The 19,642-nt window shown below is 40.8% G+C and overlaps 1 protein-coding gene across 1 annotated transcript in view; it reads left to right on the forward strand.

The window, feature by feature from the left end:
- COL11A1 (collagen type XI alpha 1 chain) overlaps positions 1-19,642 on the forward strand; it is a 440,246-nt gene that overhangs the window by 370,248 nt on the left and 50,356 nt on the right. Inside the window, exons 36-38 of the mRNA XM_056844241.1 lie at positions 3,698-3,751; positions 5,661-5,714; positions 5,816-5,869. Coding sequence (XP_056700219.1) covers positions 3,698-3,751; positions 5,661-5,714; positions 5,816-5,869 — 162 coding nt within the window. The remainder of the gene's footprint in view (positions 1-3,697; positions 3,752-5,660; positions 5,715-5,815; positions 5,870-19,642) is intronic.

Raw genomic sequence — 19,642 nt, forward strand, 5'->3', positions numbered from 1 at the left:
AAATGCCACAGAGCTATATCTATGGGGGTTATGAAGTGGATACACCTATGCACTTCCAAAAATAAGTAACTAGTTCTACCAAGCTAGTTCTACCAAGAACAATAATTTAAGCCAATTGTAGAGCCATTAGCTTCAATAGGATTACAATCTATTAAAATCCCAGGTTACAAATTTAATGAAAGCAGCTGATCAGACCACATGTCACCCATTTTTAAATATCAGTGTGAAATTGCAGTCAGCAGTTACTGGAACAATCTTTTCAATTTTGTGAAGTGGAGAATTTCAGCAGCTGAGCATATCATTTATTGAATGTGCAAATTGGAATCAAATTTTCTTTGGGAGACTGTCTGTCACAAATGGCTAGGGATTGTGCCTGCTGCTAAAGAATGGAATTGGTAAGGGTGTGAGCTGCTCCTATTGAAGTTAGTGGCAAAACTCCCACAGAGTTTAAGGGAGTGCAGGATTGCAGATTGTGTGAGGGGTTTAAGCAAAATGGGATTTTAAATTTGGCATGATTCCTTCTGATTACATTTACAGTCTATCAAAAAAGCAGGAACCCTTGCCATTTCAAAGCTGAACTTATATACATATCATACAATGCATCCTTTGCTCCAAATAATCTATATATCCATTAGTTTATTTGTCAGACATTGTTCGGAACATTTTCTTTACAATTCAGGGCACAATTCTTCCCCTTTCTCTGTAAGAGTTGTCACGTCCCTCTTTGCCTCCGGCGGGAGATTTTTGGGGCGGAGCCTGAGAAGGGCGGGGTTTGGGGAGGGGAGGGACTTCAATGCCATAGAGTCCAATTGCCCAAGTGGTCATTTTCTTCAGGTGAACTGATCTCTGTCTGCTGGAGATCAGTTGTAATAGCAGGAGATCTCCAGCTAGTACCTGGAGGTTTAGCAAATCACAAAAAAGAAGAGCACTCCTGTGCTATTACCACAAGGTTTGGAAATCAGCACAGAGATAACTGTATGAAGCGGACACATAACATGTTTAAACATATATTCAACATATATTCAACAATCTTCTTTTGAAGATTTAAGAGTACCTTATGGACCTTTTAAAGAGTACCTTATGGACCTTTTAAAGAATTTTTCTACAACTACTGCTACAACAGAAAACCTTTTTGCACAAAGACTGCATTAGAATAAGTATTGTATATTTGTGTACATAGTTGTATGTGTTTCTTGTTTGTATCACTGCACTGTGGTTGAATATATGTTTAAACACGTTACTTATGTGTCCGCTTCATACAGTTATCTCAGTACCTGGAGGTTGGCAACCCTATTCCCTGTGCATCTGCAGCCTTGTGCATATAGCCATAGGCTCAATGGAATCTTCTTTCTCCCATTCCCTTCCATGGTACTTGCTACTCCAAGTAGGAATGCTTCCTCTTTCCTCAACCGACCTTTCCAGCTGAGAGTTTTACTTAGAGGAAGAGGATGGAAGAGGCCTGCACTGGATCCAAGGGTAGTGTGTTATTTTTTAAATGCACAGAGCTGATGTTCCTGCCACTCAGGACCATGTACTTAGTTTTGTACAAAGTAACGTTCGAAGGTCTTGATGAGTTTTATTGTGGTTTCTTGAATTTCCGGGTTGGTTTTTTAAAGTTTTTATTAAAGCTCAATTGTGTGACCATTTAAACAAATGGAGATTATTATGACAAACCACTTAATAATTTGTGTATTCAATAGAAGAGACAGACGTTTTATCCCTAATCATTAAGTATTCAAGTACACTGGACTGCTGAATGGATGCAGAACATTTGAATGTTAGAGTTAGTTTTGCACATTCAGTAAGAGACGGACATTTAATGCCTCTCTAAATAATTGAAAACACCTGCCATTATCTCCTGTTTAGAAACTGGTAATGAGACAAGAATGCATTGACTCTGCCTTTTTGCATCTGTTTCAATCAATGGATACATTTCAGTATGCATATTAGTATTCATTATACCCTTTTGTGTAAATGCAGAGCAGTCTATTAACCTTCCACATAATTAGAGGATGGAATGGATGAACTGTTCATACTGTAAGGAAAAGTGGAAGTTGCCTCATTTGTGCTCATTACCTAACAAAAACAATACTTAGAACATACAGGAAATCATACTTCTGTTGCCGCCTGCCTCTTTTTCCTGCTTTACCTCTTGGCTACAGCATTGAGACCATGAAGTCTTTTGAAAAGGCAGCTGGATATGGTTGTTCTGGGCTTGCAAAAATGCAACAGTAATCCTCCTGTATTGCTTTCCCCTGGCCACTGGGCTAGAAAAGGCTAAGGCTTGAGGTGGGTGAGTTGCGGGTCTACATGTGCAGTGATCAGTATATATTCTGCCTCTCCCCATAGGGCAAATAATGCCCCCAGGGTCATTTCAGGGAAGGTAGAAGCCCCTCTCCCCCCCCACCCCCATGCCATGGTCCTAATCCAAATAGGGCCCTGCAGTACTTGGGGAAACATCTAGTTAACATGTAGTTCAGGCCTTAGCAGTATATAAATCTCAGCTGTATACATGTATCATTTTGGTCAATCTGGGGGAAAACACTAGAACAGAAAAATATGGGAGACTGGTTTGAAAACAAAGTATCTTCTGTGAACACCTATTCCTATCATGAAGTTGTTTCAAGACTTAAGCTACATTTTGTTTAGTTATTTATTGGGGGTATTTATATCCTAACTTTCCAGATATCTACAGAGGCACAGACCTCTGTGTTTCTTTCCTTTATAACAGTTTAATTAACTTGTATCCCTATGAGGAGTGGCTGCTTAGCTGTTTCTCCTATGGTTTTTTTAAACTCAAGATTGTCCTCCCCAAGCTCCTTTTGTTTTGCAACTGCAAAATGGGGTAAGAGATGGAGAAGTGAAGGAAACTCTGGGTTAGATTCATCTATTCCATTCTGCTAAGTGAGAAGTCTTCCTCTGATGGAAAGGGGCTTCTTCCAGTGAAGTAAGGATGCTCACAGTGAAGTAATTGGATGGAGCCTCTTGTATCTTTCCCTTGCAGGTAAAAAAACCTGATTGGAGTGTGTGATTCTAAGCTAAAAAAGGTTCAGCAGAGAAGGCTTAAGCAGTGTCTCCCTTCACACCTTTCCTTCACTTGGACTGAGAGCTTGTCCAGGTTCCTTTGGGTGTAGAATAATCACAAAATACATTTCTTTAAGTGGAATATTCAACATCGTAAAGGAATATCTTGTAACTGGTCCAACACAAGACGTTTTGTTTCCCCCCCCCCCATAAACAGTAACACGTTAATGTTGAAATAGTGTTGTATTATTTCTATTAAGGACCATTTATTAAATTATGATGTTCCATTTTTAGATAAACTGAATGAAGTTTACATTCCTTGTAATGTCTGTAGGAGAATTTTTTACACAACCAAAGCATTTGGCTTTACAATTCAGAAATACATGTATTAGAATCACATGTATATTAGAATTGAATTTTCTAATCTTGATAAACTCCCATACAAGAATCTCATTATCTGTCTGGCTTCCTCTTTTGTTAGACATAGACATGAATCCTAGGAGTTAGAGAGGAAGGCAGAGGGTCAGTAGACTATCACAGAAGCACAGAACCATATTCATTTTGATAGATATCTAAACTGACATTCAGAAATGTTCTTATCGGGTTATAATTTACAGTATCACTCAAGTTCAAATAATTGTGTTATTTCTTTGTTTGTCTTTCCTATCCTTAGGGTCTACCTGGTCCACCAGGTGAGAAAGGTGAAAACGGAGATGTTGGTCCAATGGTATGTTGTTTGTTTTTTTAAAAAAAATCTGTATATAGTTGACATAAAGAAAATTACAAAGAATATCATTTCCTATATATCCTTTTCTTCCTACCTGTTCCCAGTCAAAAAATCCTCAGGTGAGAGTAGACTGTTCAGCAAGAGCATAAACCAAGTCAGTGTCACAAGCTGAATAATACAAGTACCAATGTATGTGTGTGTGTGTCCATTAGGTTTGTATCTTTATGACATTGAGTAGATTTATATCCTGTTTTATGACTACCAAGTAGAGAATTTAAAACATAATATTAACTTCCTCTTAAATATCCATTTGTGACTGTTCTGTCATTTATTTTTAGTGCAGTAGCATAGGGGGGCCCCTGAAAGGACTTGCAGGGGGCACCTCACTTTCTCCTTTACCCCCCTTCCCACACTTTGCGACTGCCTCTCCCAGTATACCCCTCTCAGAGCTTTATGCGCTTCAGGAAACAGCTTATTGGTGGTCCCTGGCTCCCACACTATCTGGCTGTCCTCAACCAGGGCCAGGGCTTTTTCAGCTCTGACCCCAGCCCAGTGGAACTCTCTGTCTGATGATACGTGGGCCCTGCGAGACTTAACTCAGATCCACAGGACCTGCAAGACAGAGATGTTCCACCAGGCATATGGTTGAGGCAGCAATGGTTAATAGAGCAGTTTGGCCTCCCTTTCCTCCCTTCTTATCCATTCTTTCCTTTTTTTCCTTCCTCCCCCTTTTCCCCTTCCCTTTCTTGGTCATTTCCCTTGTTAGTCCCCTGTCCTTCCTGGATTTCTCTTGTCTACACTGCCTGAGGATTATTATTACCAGACTAGATCACTGGCCTTCTGTTATGACTGCTATGGTCTCCCTCACTTTTAGGAAATTATTTATTACAGTAGGTATAAATTCAACAGCCTTCTTTTAATCTTTATATTGTTTTAATGTTGTGTTTTAACTCATGTTTTAACTACATTGTTTGATACATAGTGTTGGAAGCTGCCCTGGACCCACTTGAGTTGGGAAAGGGCAGAGTACAAATTGAATGAAATAAAATAAAAATAAATTTTCTTCTTTTCCTCGTAACCTCTCTGCTTTCTTTTCTACTTCCCACCCACCTACCAACCTTTTCTCTCCCTCCCATCAGTCTTCAGTTTTATTTATTATTTATTTACTTCATTTATACCCCACCTTTCTCCACAATGGAGGCCCAAATATCATTTTCCATTAATCATTTGCCACTCATTTTATCCTCACAAAAACCCAGTGAGGTATGTTAGACTGTGTGTGATTGGCCCAGGGTCCCCTAGTGAACTTCCATGGCAGACTGGGTATTCAAATCTGGTACTCCCAGATCTTAGTCTGAAACTCTAACCACTATACCACGAAGTTTTTGTGGGATGACTGCTGTTGAACATTAGCAAGCATCTGGGCCTGGGTGAATCATGTAAGTCACATTATAGCAAGTTGCCCAGTGGTTGCTGCTAGGTCTGGCCCTTGTAGTCCTCCCTCAAAGACCAAAACCATCCTAGAAAGGGCCCTGTGCCCTCCCCCCACCATTTACTGATAGAAACCAAGGCTAGAAGTTTGGTAATATTGTCGAGGTTGCCTAGCAATGGCCACTGAGAGCATCTGTTTCTTAAAGCTACAGGCACTATCATGTGTTTTTTTTTTTTGAGGGGGTGTTATTTCAGATTTTTCTGCAAACCTGGGGCTTTTCTCAGATTTGTAGAAAGATCTGTGTCCATGGCTTTAACCTTGAGATTTAGGTATCCACAGATAGGGCCATGTTGAGAATTAGATATAGTGCAGTTTACAGCTCTTAACTAGTTCGGAAAAGCCTTGTACCTTCCTTGTGCTGATTAGCATGCCTATAGCCCTGTTTCATTTGTTGAATTTCTTTTTGTAACCTTATAGGGCCCACCTGGACCCCCTGGCCCAAGAGGCCCTCAAGGACCAAATGGAGCTGATGTAAGAAAGATCACCCTTCTAATGGTTTTTTATTTCAGTTTTAAAAAAATAAATAAATCATGCGTGACTTAACTTATAACTTATTGTCTTCGTCATCCTAGGGTCCTCAAGGTCCTACTGGTTCAGTTGGCTCTGTTGGAGGTGTTGGTGAGAAGGTAAGAAAACAAATATTCTTTTTCTTTTTAAAACTTATCAGAAGCAGAATGGTGAAGTCACACACATACAAATAATTTTCAACTATTTTTTTGCTATGTAGTGTAGGTATGTGCACATTTTTCAGTCATTGAAGTAATTTCACAAGAAGAGAATCTGCTTAAGGGCACAATAATAAAAATCCAGGCATTTCAGATTTCTTTTCTTTATAACCAACAAACCAAAATTACTCTCCCTCATGGCTGACGAGGAAACTTTGGGAACATATGGTACAATCGAGTGAGTGATCAGAATTCAAAATAAAACTCATAGGCCTTCCAGAGCTTCCAACTTTGTTGGAAGTCACACAGTGTTTTTTTTTTCTGGAAGTGCACAACTAGAGTGTGCTAACAGGATGTGCTAACGGGAGTTTTGTATGGGATTGGTACAAGACGCAAAGGAGGTGGTAAGAATGTGTCTTTTTGCTTGAGATTACTTGGTTCTTTAACTGTTGTGGGTCGTTTATGGCTGCAAGGGTACTTTCATTCACAATTGCCCCATGTCTGTCTCGGTTGTTCCCTAGAGTTATGTATGAGTTTTCCATCCATTAGAGATGATCTCACTGCCAGCCCTCACAATGTCCGGGTCTTCCCATCCCTCTGTTAACCTGACTCTTCCATCTTCCCTGAGCAAACCCAGGGTGAAATTCCCATGCATAAGGCAAATTGCGGGGCATGCAAGCTTGGTTTCGCTCACAACCAATTACAAAGCAGCATATCCAGAGGCAGGGATTGAAATACTTCCTGCTTCCTCAGAGCAATTTTTGAGAATAAAATATTTTTAAAACCGAGGCTTGGATTTCTCCTCCCCCCACCCCGCTTTCGTATTGCTCCATTTTTTATGTAGCTGTTCTTAGAATGCTTTTTTATGTGGCAGGTTTTTTGGGGGGGTTTCTCTCACAGTAAGCACTACAAGTAAGCCAATTACAAAGCAGCATTTAAAGGGGCGGGACTTGATTTGGGCTTGGAGTCTGCTGGTGCATAGATTCCCAACAGGGAAGTGTGGGTCCAGCGAGCAATGAACCTCAGGTAAAACTCCCATGCATAAATGACCATGGTGTGTTCATTTGCCTGAAGCTTGTTTTTGTTCTAGCTGTGTGCTAGGTGGGAGGGACTGTTGCTGTCTGAGTTGAGTTAATCTGCATTGCCTGAGGCTTGGGGGTGGAACCACAGGCCTCAGCTGAGTAATCAGAGTTCATGTTAAAAGTAAAAGTGGTCCCCTGCACAAGCACCAAGTTATTACTGACCCATGCGTTTATTAGGGGTGTTTATGGGGTGGTTTGCAATTGCCTTCCCCAGTCATCTACACTTTACCCCCAGCAAGCTGGGTACTCATTTTACTGACCTCGGAAGTCTAGAAGGCTGAGTCGACTATCTGAAACCAAGTTCTGTAAGGATCAAACTTAAGTCATGAACAGAGCTTTGACAGCAGTACTGCAGCTTACCACTCTGTGCCACGGGGCTCCTAAAATCAGAGTTCAACTTCCTAAGAATCCAGTTCTTCCTGGGAACATGTAACCAGACCGAGAAAACATTATGTGTTAACCAGGGAGTTTTTTATGGGAGTTCAGTGGGAAAGTTTGAATGGAAGTAAGGAAGAACTCCAGTCGCAAAGGACCTTAAAAAAAGGACATGTGAGTTAAGCTCCTATGAATTTAGCATCAGGGCAAGGAAATCAGGGCATTATACATTATCCTTCTCAGTATAGGAATTTGCATAGTTTGGGATAAGCACCTATCTTTAAACTTAACAGCTTTAAATGAAAAAATCAGTAATAAAAGTGGAAAGCCAGCAGGCGGATGGAGCTATCCGGTGTTTTTAGAGTGTGCCACTTGTATGATTATCTGCCCTCTGGACCGAAGTTGTGGGTGTGTGCTAGATGTATGGAGCTCTTAGAGGTCAGGAATCAGATTTGATCCCTCAAGTTGCCAAACTGGAGAAGATGAGAGAGACAGAAAGGTATGTGGATGGAACCTTCAGGGACCTGTTAGAACTTTCTTGTTCTAGAACTGTCCAATGTGATACTATTGTCTCTATAGACAGGGCAGGAAAGGATGTATGGGGGTGCAGTACTACTCTGTATATCAATGATGGAATAGAGTCAAAAAAGCTAGAACATCTCAGGGGAATAAACTCCTCTGTGGGTGGAGATAACTGGTCCTCATGGTAATTCAAAAGTTGCTGTGTACTATCACCTGCCTGACCTAAACAGTGAAAGTGATCTTGAGATACATAAAGAAATAAGAAAAAAATATTGCAATAATGGGTGACAGCCAACTTTACATTGATTATGAGAATTTCTGCTTAAGTAATGCAATGGAGACAAGGTATCTGGATACCTTGTTGGTTGATCATGGAGCCAACTAGAGAAGTAGTGAAACTAGAAGGGTATTGGTCTGGACTTGGAGTTCGAGACCTGGTGAAAGGTGTAGATGTTGATGCATAGTGCTATTGTTCAGCATTTATGTCAGTGGAAAACTGCCCCCAAAGTCCAACACAATGACAGTAGATTTCAGAAGAGAAAACATTACAGTAACAAGCAAACTGGTTAGAAGGTAGCTGAAAGGGGAAATCAAGACAGTCAAATCCTTTCAGAATTCATGGAAACTATTAAACATACATTTGTATGGGTGCTGAAAATGAATGTAGGATAATTCTGTCATGGATATTCCCTCAAGAATGCCTCAACATTTTCAGCTATAGCAGGAAAAGATTAACAAAAACAGGCAGCACCAAGGAGAACATAGACATGATATTCTGCTGCTGCCCCTACAATTCACTTGTATTAGAGAGCAACCAGTATAAAGTGGGCAGGAAGTTGCTTCAGTGGTTGGTAGATGGGACAGGAAAGGTTGTTGTTGTTGTTACTATTATTATTACTATTGTTATTATTGCCCAAATATTTCTGAATCTAAGAAACAGAATTCATTGAACAAAATACAAACATTGTACAAACTAGCAGGGCTGTGCAATTTGCATAATGCATCCCACATACAGAATTTGAATGAGGGAGAAGCACACAATTTACCCAGCTGTCCTTGTAGGGTTCATTATTATCATGTAGCATGGCCCTTCATCTTACAACAATGCTAAATAAATCAAAGGATTGAAGCATCTGACAGGAATAGCTCATTAGGCAACCAAGAAGATGAGAAGCCAGTTCACATATTCCTTAGTCAGGTTACCAGTGTGCATTCTGGAGTAGGAATGAATATATTTCCTCACCGTGCATACTAATTATTATGTGACTCAAGCACATGCAGAGTTTGTTCTGGAGGGGAAAGGAGAATACAAATGGTTGTATCTATCAGGGCTGTAAGGGGGGGGGGTCAGGAGGGCAGCTACTGCCCCTGTGACATGCAGAGAGGGCAGCAGAACTGCCTCTCCTGTAGGCACTTCTGTGCCAGGTATGCATGTCAAATGTCACAGGGGCGGCAGCTGCCCTCCCCGCCCCCAGTTGCAGCCCTGGTATCTACATGTATAGCGCTTATGTCATACATTCGCCTCATGACTCAATGGGGAGCAGATGCCTGCTCCTTTAGCACCTATATGGGATTCTCTACAGAGTAACTGCTGTCAGGTAGATAAGAACGTAAGAAAAGCCCTGCTGGATCAGACCAAGGCCCATCAAGTCCAGCAGTCTGTTCACACAGTGGCCAACCAGGTGTCTCTAGGAAGCCCCCAAACAAGACGACTGCAGCAGCACCATCCAACCTGGTGTTCCACAGCACCTAAGATAATAGGCATGCTCCTCTGATCCTGGAAAGAATAGGTATGCATCATGACTAGGATCCATTTTAACTAGTAGCCCTTTCCTCCATGAACAAGTCCACTCCCCACTTAAAGCCTTCCAAGTTGGCAGCCATCACCACATTTTGGGGCAGGGAGTTCCACAATTTAACTATGCGTTGTGTGAAAAAATACTTCCTTTTATCTGTTTTGAATCTCTCACCCTCCAGCTTCAGCTAGTTCTAGTATTATGGGAGAGGCAGAAAAACTTCTCCCTGTCCACTCTCTCCAAACCATGCATAATTTTATAAACCTCTATCATGTCTCCCCTCAGCCGCCTTCTTTCCAAGCTAAACAGCTCTAAGCGTTTTAACTGCTCCTTATAGGGCAGTTGCTGTAGCCCCCTAATCATTTTGGTCGCTCTTTTCTGTACTTTCTCAAGCTCTGTAATATCCTTTTTTAGGGGTGGTGACAAGAACTGTACACAGTATTTCAAGTGTGGTCTCACCATAGAGTTGTACAAGGGCAGTATGATATCAGCAGTTTTATTCTCAACTCCTCATCTAATTATGGCCAGCATGGAATTTGCCTTTTTTACAGCAGCTGCACACTGGGTTGACATCTTCATTGAGCTATCCACTACCACCCCAAGATCCCTTTCTCGGTCTGTTGCTGTCAGCACAGATCCCATCAGTGTATATGTGAAGTTGGGATTTTTTGCCCCAATATGCATCATTTTACACATGCTCACATTGAATCTCCTTTGTCATTTTAATGCCCTTTCTTCCAGTTTGTAGAGTTCCTTTTGGAGCTCTTCACAGTTCGATTTTGTTTTAACCACCTAAATAATTTGGTGTCATCTGCAAACTTGGCTACTTAGCTGTTCAACCCCACCTCCAGGTCATTGATGAACAGGTTGAAAAGCACCGGTCCCAACACAGATCCCTGAGGGACCCCACTGCTCACATCCCTCCATTGTGAGAACTGACCATTGATTCCTACTCTCTGTTTCCTAGTTTTCAGCCAGCTCTCAATCCATAAGAGGACTTGTCCTCTTATCCCGTGACTATAAAGTTTGCTTAGCAGTCTTTGGTGGGGGACTTTGTCTAAAGCCTTTTGGAAATTCAAATGCACAGTGTCCACAGGCTCATTCCTGTCCACATGCTTATTGACACTTTCAAAAAACTCTAATAGGTTAGTGAGACAGGACCTACCTTTACAGAAGCCATGTTGGGTTTTGCTCAGCAGGTTTTGCCCTTCTATATGCTTGATGATTCTCTCTCTAATAAGGCTTTCCATCAATTTACCCGGAACAGACGTTAAGCTAACTGGCCTGTAATTTCCTGGGGTGCCCCAGAACCTTTTTTTATAAATGGGTGTTACATTGGCCATTTTCCAGTCCTCTGGTACAGAGTCTGATCGAAGGGACATGTTACATATTTTTGTTAGGAGTTCAGCAATTTCCCATTTGAGTTCTTGAAGAACTCTAGAATGAATACCATCTGGTCCCTGTGACTTGTTAACTTGCAGTTTGTCTAGATGTTCTAGGACTTCCTGTCTTGTTACCACTATTTGCCCCAGTTCCTCATTCTCCACTCCCCAAAACATCTGTTCAGGAGAAGGTATCTGCCCTATATCTTCAACAGTGAAGACAGATGAGAAGAATTCATTTAGTTTCTCAGCAATCATTTTATCCTCCCTTATTGTTTATTTTCTCCCATTGTCATCCAATGGTCCAACCGCTTCTCTAGCTGGTTTTCTACTCCTAATATACTTAAAGCATTTCTTATTGTTTGTTTTGATGTGTTTAGTGATATGCCCCTCAAAATCTTTTTTGCATCTCTAATTATTTGCTTGCATTTCCTTTGTTTAAGTTTGTGTTTGCTTTCATTTGCCTCATTTGGGCAATCCTTCCAGTCTCTGAAGGAAGCCTTTTTTTCTCTAATAGCTTCCTTCACCTTACCTGTTAGCCATGGTGGTGACCTCTAGGACTTATTACTACCTTTCCTGACCTGTGATATACAAGCCAGCTGAGCCTCTAGTAATGTGGACTTGAGTAACCCCCAAGCCTTTTCCAGAGATTTAACCCTCCTAAATGTCCCTTTCAACTTCCTCTTTATGAGGTTTCTCATTTTAGAGAAGTTCCCTCTTTTAAAGTCAAAGGTAATTGTGTGACATTTTCCAGTCACTTTCCCACTTACATATAAATTAAATTTGAAGCCATTGTGGTCACTATTACCAACTGAAAGTGTAATCTAATCTACAATGACTTCATGCTAATCTTCAGAATTCCTTGGCATGAGCTTTGTGTTGTGTATGTGGTAACTTTTAATTTTCTGCATGGGACCCTCCTGCACAACACCTCATTACAAGAAAATAGCAGAATTAAGTCATCCAAGCACAATTTTACTATGTCACAAAATAACGGGAATCTTACTGAGAGGCTAACATTGCAACACTAATAATACTTGGAATTAAGCTGCAAGAATTGCGCTGTTGAGTGTAGGAGCTCATTTCCCAACGGTTTTTTTTTTGTATTTATGATCCAGCATTCAGTTTACAGCAGATGTACATTAACATAATAGTTCAGTGCTTTTTAATAGTTCACCAGACAATACTGTGAAAATAGCAATGAGAGTAGATCTGTTTCATCCATTTATGTGTGAGGGATGTTGTGAATGAAAAATGGTTAGAACTTTAAAGTTTCAGTTTCAGTCACCTTTATTGGCATAAATAGAGCTTTAAAGTAATGAGTATTGTTATCACTGCTAATTTGTGCAGATATTTTTGCTGTTGTTGGATGATACAAATCCGATAAAAATTACTTTATGTGAGGGAGTCCAGAGTGTAATGGACAAGTTCTGTTGCGGTTTCCATAAGCTAAATTTTGGCTGTGTTCCAATCCTGGCAACCCTTAACACATCTGTAACCTCACTTTACAGGACCCTCATTACTAAATGATTGTGTTTCCAAGAATTTTAGTTTGTATGGGTCTGCAGTACAAACTGGGGATCACTATGTGGGCATATTCAGAAAAATTCCTCACCTATGGAAATGATAATGGAAAGCCACTTTATTATGGCATTGGTATGTCACAGATGAACAACAGACCCTAAGTATGAACCATGTACCAAAGCTATTCTGTCAGCACAAATTATATCTAAATTCTACATGTGTTTTGTATGTAAAACCTGCAAACCCAGAATTTCTAAATAGGTTAGTTACATGTTTGCAAAATATAGAAGTCGCTGACAAACTTGATAAGTTTAGGTATCACTACCAAAATGTACATTTTCCCTATATGATCTCCACGTCCTTTCATTTCCAATGATGCTAAAAAGAATCACAGACATCTTATCAAAATTAATTATATCACTGGGGTTGCCAGGTCCCTCTTTGCCACCGGCGGGAGATTTTTGGGGTGGAGCCTGAGGAGGGCAGGGGTTGGGGAGAGGACGGACTTCTATGACATAGAGTCCAATTGCAAAAGTGGCCATTTTCTCCAGGGGAACTGATCTCTATTGGCTGGAGATCAGTTGTAATAGCAGAGATCTCCAGCTAGTACCTGGAAGTTGGCAACCCTAACTATCACCAAAATCAATTTGAATGTAAGAGAGTGATTGACTGTAAGATTGTGAAACAATGTAATATAGTGGTTAGTGTTTCTGACTACAGCCTAGGGGGTCCCATGTTCAAATCTCCACTCAGCAGAAGCTTGCTGAATGAATTGTGCCTGCCTCATAGGCTTGTAAAATGGTAGGAGAGGCCTAGTATATAGCTCCAAGCTTCTTGGAAGAAGGGCAGGCTAAAATAAGAAAGCATTTTATCTACCCTGATTTAACTGCTCAAATTGAAGAGATGGTTCAAGCTCGGTATTGACAGAAAACTTCAAATTATTTAACAACAATAATAATTTTGTGTTGGATCTAGAGGTGCCTTTGTCTGAGTGAGCTTTTTGAGGGGGGCACAAGAGGTTACAATAGGTAGGGAGAATTGGGGGGAGGCGTGAGCTCTTTTAACATTTTGTTGGATCCAACCCAATAATAAACAAATAGGATACATTATGGACAGGTATGATTTATTCTAATTTAACATTACACATTACACTGTTCTTCAATAATAATTGAATTGTATTTTACGCATATTTCACCAAATATTTAAAACTGCAGAATTATGCTTGCTTGGGATTGTTAGGTTAGGATGTTACAAGACAGAATATTCAAAAGGACATTTATTCTGTCTTAAACCCTTGTTTTCTTGCCCTAGCACTTAGCTAAATAGGTAGGCCCTTTTGAACTTCTCTTCTGACAACTGAAGCCCTGTCTAAATAGTTTCACATTTACACTCAATAAGTCCTTCCAATAATCTTTTTTGTTATACTGTGTGTGTAAAGTGCCTTTAAGTTGCAGCTGACTTATGGCGACCCCTTTTGGGGTTTTCATGGCAAGAGACTAACAGAGGTGATTTGCCAGTGCCTACCTCTGCACAGCAACCCTGGTATTCCTTGGTGGTCTCCCATCCAAATACTAACCAGGGCTGATCCTGCTTAGCTTCTGAGATCTGATGAGATCAGGCTAGCTATACTACACAGCTCTTAAGCTCGTACAAGTGCAGATTTCTAAGAGCACTGCCTTAAGAAACAGTGAAGTCATGATAGGACAGTCAAAATTATTTGGGTTTGTCATGGGCAGCTTAATCATTACCAGGAAGGGAGGCAGGTCTGCCACTCAGAGCCCCAGGTGCAAAGGATGCTTAGTTTAGTTATTTTCTTTGTTTAAAAAAAATGTAAAGCCAATAAAATAGACAACAAGACCTGTAGCTCCCCTAATTACAGCTGATAAGGTTTTCTTTTCCTCTAACAGCCCATTCCAGAAAATGTGGCTTGCGGAGTCGGTGGGGAAGAGGCGCAGCGGCAAAACGTGCACGCTGCAAAACAACAAAAAGCCGTTTTGCGGCTTTTTTTGTTTTTGTTTTACCAGGGCCTTTTGCCCCATAGGGAACAGTGAGGCTGCGCCTGCTAAAAAAAAGCAGGCGCAGCACCGCCATTCCCTGCATTGGCGGTGAGGGCCGAAACAGGATAAGAAGCTGCCTACCTGGCGGCTCCTCCCCCCGAAACGCCCCCGGAACGCACCCCTGCGCCAGCGTGGCCTCTACACTGTGGCCTGCGCCATGGAGAGGCCGTGACGGCGGAGGGGGGAGGCACAGGACTAGTCTTGCTGCCAGCGTAAGTACGTGTAAACACGCAATTACACGCACTTACGCTGGCGGTGAGATTACGCCCCCTTCTGAAGACTTTCGGCCCAATTTTCAGGAATGGGCTGTTAGTCTTTTGTGTTATATTTTCCACTGCCACTGGCAATCATAAAAAAAATGGGTTTCTATACCCCCTTTCCTCTCCTACTTGCCATCACTTCTGCAGAACCCCTTAAGGCAACACCTCCTTTTTATTCAGAACACATTAGAAGGAATCAAAGGTTCCTTATCAATCTGCTCAACCTATCATCTTAATAGAATCGGCCCCAATGCACCATCATTTCTTTCCTACTTATTTATTGAATAAATCACTTACTGGTATCATGTGATGAGGAGCAGAGAGCATTGTAAATACAATGTGTTATGACTGCTTGGTGGAAGTGGCTCATACTGGATTTTTTGTTTGCCTCTAAGAGAAATGGATTCTGGGCTAATCATACTACACAGATCTATAGAGCACACAGTCAAATACCTAGCATTATAACTAAACTTTACAGGTGCACAACACAAGGCCTGACCTGGATGGCCCAGGCTAGCCCAATCTCATCAGATCGCAGAATCTAAGCAGGGTCAGCCCTGGTTAGTATTTGGATGGGAGACACCAAGGAAGTCCAGGGTCAGTATGTAAAGCCAGGCAATGGCAAGCCATCTCTGAATGTCTCTTACCTTGAAAACCCTATGGGGTCACCATAAGCCGGCTACAATTTGATGGAACTTTCCGCCACCACCAAACAACACAAAGCCTCCAGGGTATACATTAAAAATGATGATATAATTAGGCCTCAGTTCTGCTGTCTGAGAAACCATGCAAAGATTTTATTTTTTTCTCCCACATGAACTTTTAGATAGATTAAATTTGCCAACTCTGTCAGCTTTATAGCAGCAGTGAGGTTCCTCACATCATAGTATTACATAATGTTTCCTGTTTCATTTCTGTGGTGCATGGGAGGAAGCATGTTTTGGCCTACAGTATTGCTTCAGGCTATGTTCATTATGCAAGATAATACAATTCACACCCTGCTGTAAAGATTGGGAGTACATTTTTTGGCATCTGTGTTGTCACTATTGTTGACTTCAGTGAGCAACGTTCAATCATATGAAAAACTGCATGACTGCGTGGGAAGGAGAAACTCATTCTGTGAAACCAATGTTTAAAGACCCCTTTATGTGTCAGCCAGCTCTAAACATTTTTCCCCTAGTTAATGCCATGTATTTTTAACTAGCCTGTTGTTTCCTTCTGCTGTGCACGCAGTTGTGTAGGCCAATGTGATCAAAGACAACTGCTACAAAAACCTACTATGTAATCCTGAATGATTAATACTTCTAGCCTCCTCAGAATGAGCTAGAAATCTAAAAGAGTATCCCTTATACTTGAGTATAAACTTCTTAAAAAGTAACTTCTCACCTAAGTATATTCTTTTAGAACTGCATGTGGACTTAAGAAAGGGGTGGGAAGGGGGAGGGGGAGATGAGAGCCAAACCTGTAGATTTTGTGTTGAACTGGCAAAGGGAAGCTCTCTGCCAGTATACCAAAAGGGGAGGAAGAAAGCTGAACTGCCAACATAGTGACATTGCTGGTGCCTAGGGCTTCCAGGCTTCCTGCTACGGTTTGAGATCTCCCTTTGGCAACCCTTTGTTCCTGGTAGTGCTTTGAGCTATGGCAGGAGAAAAATAAAAAAAGTGACATCACTGATGTCACCATGTCACTTCTGGGGGAAATCATAGGGTTTCTGGAGATTCCTAGAGCTACCTTATGTCACTTTCGGGTTTTCCCCAGAAGTGACAGAGCGATGTTACATGCTCCGTGTTCCCCTCCCAGTCTGGCAACTCTACTAGTGCTCTTGATCCAGATTTATTTCTAAGAAGCCTGTCTTTTGTCAGTTTCTCAGTGCAAGTTTAAGAAGAATCTTGAGTGAAACATCCATAGCCTAGAGTTTCACATGTGATATTTTATCATTTGCATGTTTTTAAATTGATCTTGTAAGCCATCTTGAGTTCACTTGCAGAGAAAGGTGGGATAAAAACATGAACAAAATTTATTGCTTTGCATTCATTAGAGCTTAAATTTAATCCCCAGCTAATGTCCCATTAAGGGAATGTAGGTAGCAGGGATGGGAAAAGATTTCTGCCTGGAAACCTGGAGAGAAGAAGAGTTGGTTTTTTATGCCGACTTTCTGTACCACTTAAGGGAGACTCAAACTGGTTTACAGTCACCTTCCCTTCCCTTCCCCACAACAGACACCCTGTGAGGTAGGTGGGACTGAGAGAGCTCTAACAGAGCTGTAACTTGCCCAAGGTCACCCAGCCAACTTCATGCGTAGGAGTGGGGAAACAAATCCAGTTCACCAGATTAGCCTCTGCCGCTCATGTGGAGGAGTGGGGGAATCAAACCTGGTTCTCCAGATCAGACTCCACCACTCCAAAACACTGCTCTTAACCACTACCCCATGATTGAGAGCCACTCCCAATCATGTAGAACAGTACTGGGATGGGTAGATTGATGGTTTGATAGTACAAATCAGCTTTGTATGTTCATGTCATGGGGGAAAATGCCAGCAATCCCAACTGCTGGGTCATTCAGAGTTATTTTTTTGCTTATTTATTTGATGTATTTATACCCCACTTTTCAATGAGGTTGACTCCAAATTATATGACAATTGAACTCTTAATCTAGTTGCTGTTCTTCTAAATCTGCACAATTATTCCAGTCTTAAAGGCTTTATCCTATCCTTTGCCAGCCTCCAGGTACTAGCTGGAGATCTCCTGCTATTAAAGCTGATCTCCAGCCGATAGAGATCAGTTCACCTGCAAAAAATGTCTGCTTTGGCAATTGGACACTATGGCATTGAAGTCCCTTCTTGCTCCAAACCCTGCCCTCTTCAGGCTCCACCCCCGAAATCTCAAGGTATTTCCCAACCTGGAGCTGGCAACCTTAAACATGTACTTTGTCCTGAGCAAATTTGCACTGATTGTATAAAACTTGTCCTCCTGATTATTGTGAAGTTTTGGCTGATTCAGTGTATCACATTATGATTTTCCACTGATGACAAATAATATTACTCTGGTTCATTGGCCTGTTTTTCATCACCCTGGCAAGTACATTTTTTGCCCATCTAATGATTAGAGAACTCACTATCTCTTTGTGTCATAGTCTACGTAGGCCACTTTTGTTCCCTTTCCTCATCTGTGTAACTGAGCAACCATGAAGTCCAGTAATTACGGATGCTTTTTATAGAGAAGATGTGTTTCATAGGAGTTGGTTTCATTTTGATCCTCCATGTATCATTTTCAGGCTGACACTGTTGTGTGAGCATCAAGAACAAGTTTAAAAAGTATGAGGCTTATAGATTTGCAGAGCCTCTGTGGCAAGTTCTTGACCCTCTGATTGAAAATCCCAGGGAAGTTTGTCATGGGCACATTAAATATGGTAGCAGATTTTAAGATTTTATATTGTAATAATATTCAGTCATATGTTCAGTTAAAAAAAACAGTTACTAGGCCCAAGGCCCTCTGTCATTCAGTCAGTCAATCAGTGTAAAAGCTGAAAGCTAAAGAGCTTTAGACCAGCCAAAGGTCTTGACTGTGTTCAGTGTCTTTATTTATCATAAGCCATTAAGCTAATTGCTTGCAAAAGTTTTCTCAGTTTTGCAAGGGGGTGGGGAGTTTGGGCTGCTATTAAAAAATGCAGTCCAAAGCCTTCTTGGGAGCATGAGGAACCAGTTGTATGTTACTTTGGATCCTGGCCATTCATTTAAAGCTATGATTAATATAGATAAGTAATAAAATACAGTCAACTGAAGTTTTAAGAAAGCTTTGAAGTGATTTTCCATCCCATCAAACTAATTTCCCAATGTTTTTTTTTCAATATATACCCATGCAAACTTTTTAGGTTGGTGATATGTTGTATCATAATCCATGCTGTTGAGCAATCACATGTTAAAGAAGACTTGCATTATCTGTGCAAGTCGAAGACAGTCCAGGATCAACAATGGCTGCTTCTCTGTAATTAGTGAGAACAGGGCTGAGTCCCTGATACTCATTCTTATTTTTTAATGCTTTTTTATTGATGGGTTTTAGGGTATAAAGATAAAAGGGGAATTGGGGAAAGGGAAACGAAAAAATAGTTGAATTTCAATATCCAAGTTCTGTTCATAAAATTTTTACATTACATAGAAAACAAATTAATCTATTATGCACCCAGTCAAGTGATAGCTCATCATTCTACACGAATATTTACACTGGTGATATATATACATTTTAGTGTCTAATCAAGTCTTCTTGCCCTAATAAATACAATTAATTAATTTTAATCATCAAGCATATTTATCGTAAAAAAAATGCCATTTACACCAGACATCGTCTAATGGTTGCTTATTTATCAGACAGGTCAATTTGGACATTGTAGCGAAATCAAATAGTTTGCAAATCCATTCCGTCTTTGTTGGAATCTTGGAGTTCTTCCAGTAGGAGGCGTACAAAATTATCATGGCTGTAGTGGCATATTGACAAAATTCTTGCTGAATTGAGTATATTTGCCGAGGAATAATTCCCAGTTCAGTTTCAGTTTCAGTCACCTTTATTGGCATGATAATAAAATAGTAGTAACAGAAATGCATAAGTCTCCATGCTCCATACTCACATTCGACAATGTAACTAAAACTTAACCATCAATTTAGAGCTCATCAGCGTTAAACGCTGTAATAATATGTTCTCCCAAGCGACAAGTAAAAAAACCAAGATCTAATGTCCAGCACA

Source organism: Euleptes europaea, chromosome 2 (assembly GCF_029931775.1).
Source record: "Euleptes europaea isolate rEulEur1 chromosome 2, rEulEur1.hap1, whole genome shotgun sequence".
Classification (NCBI taxonomy): Eukaryota; Metazoa; Chordata; class Lepidosauria; order Squamata; family Sphaerodactylidae; genus Euleptes; species Euleptes europaea.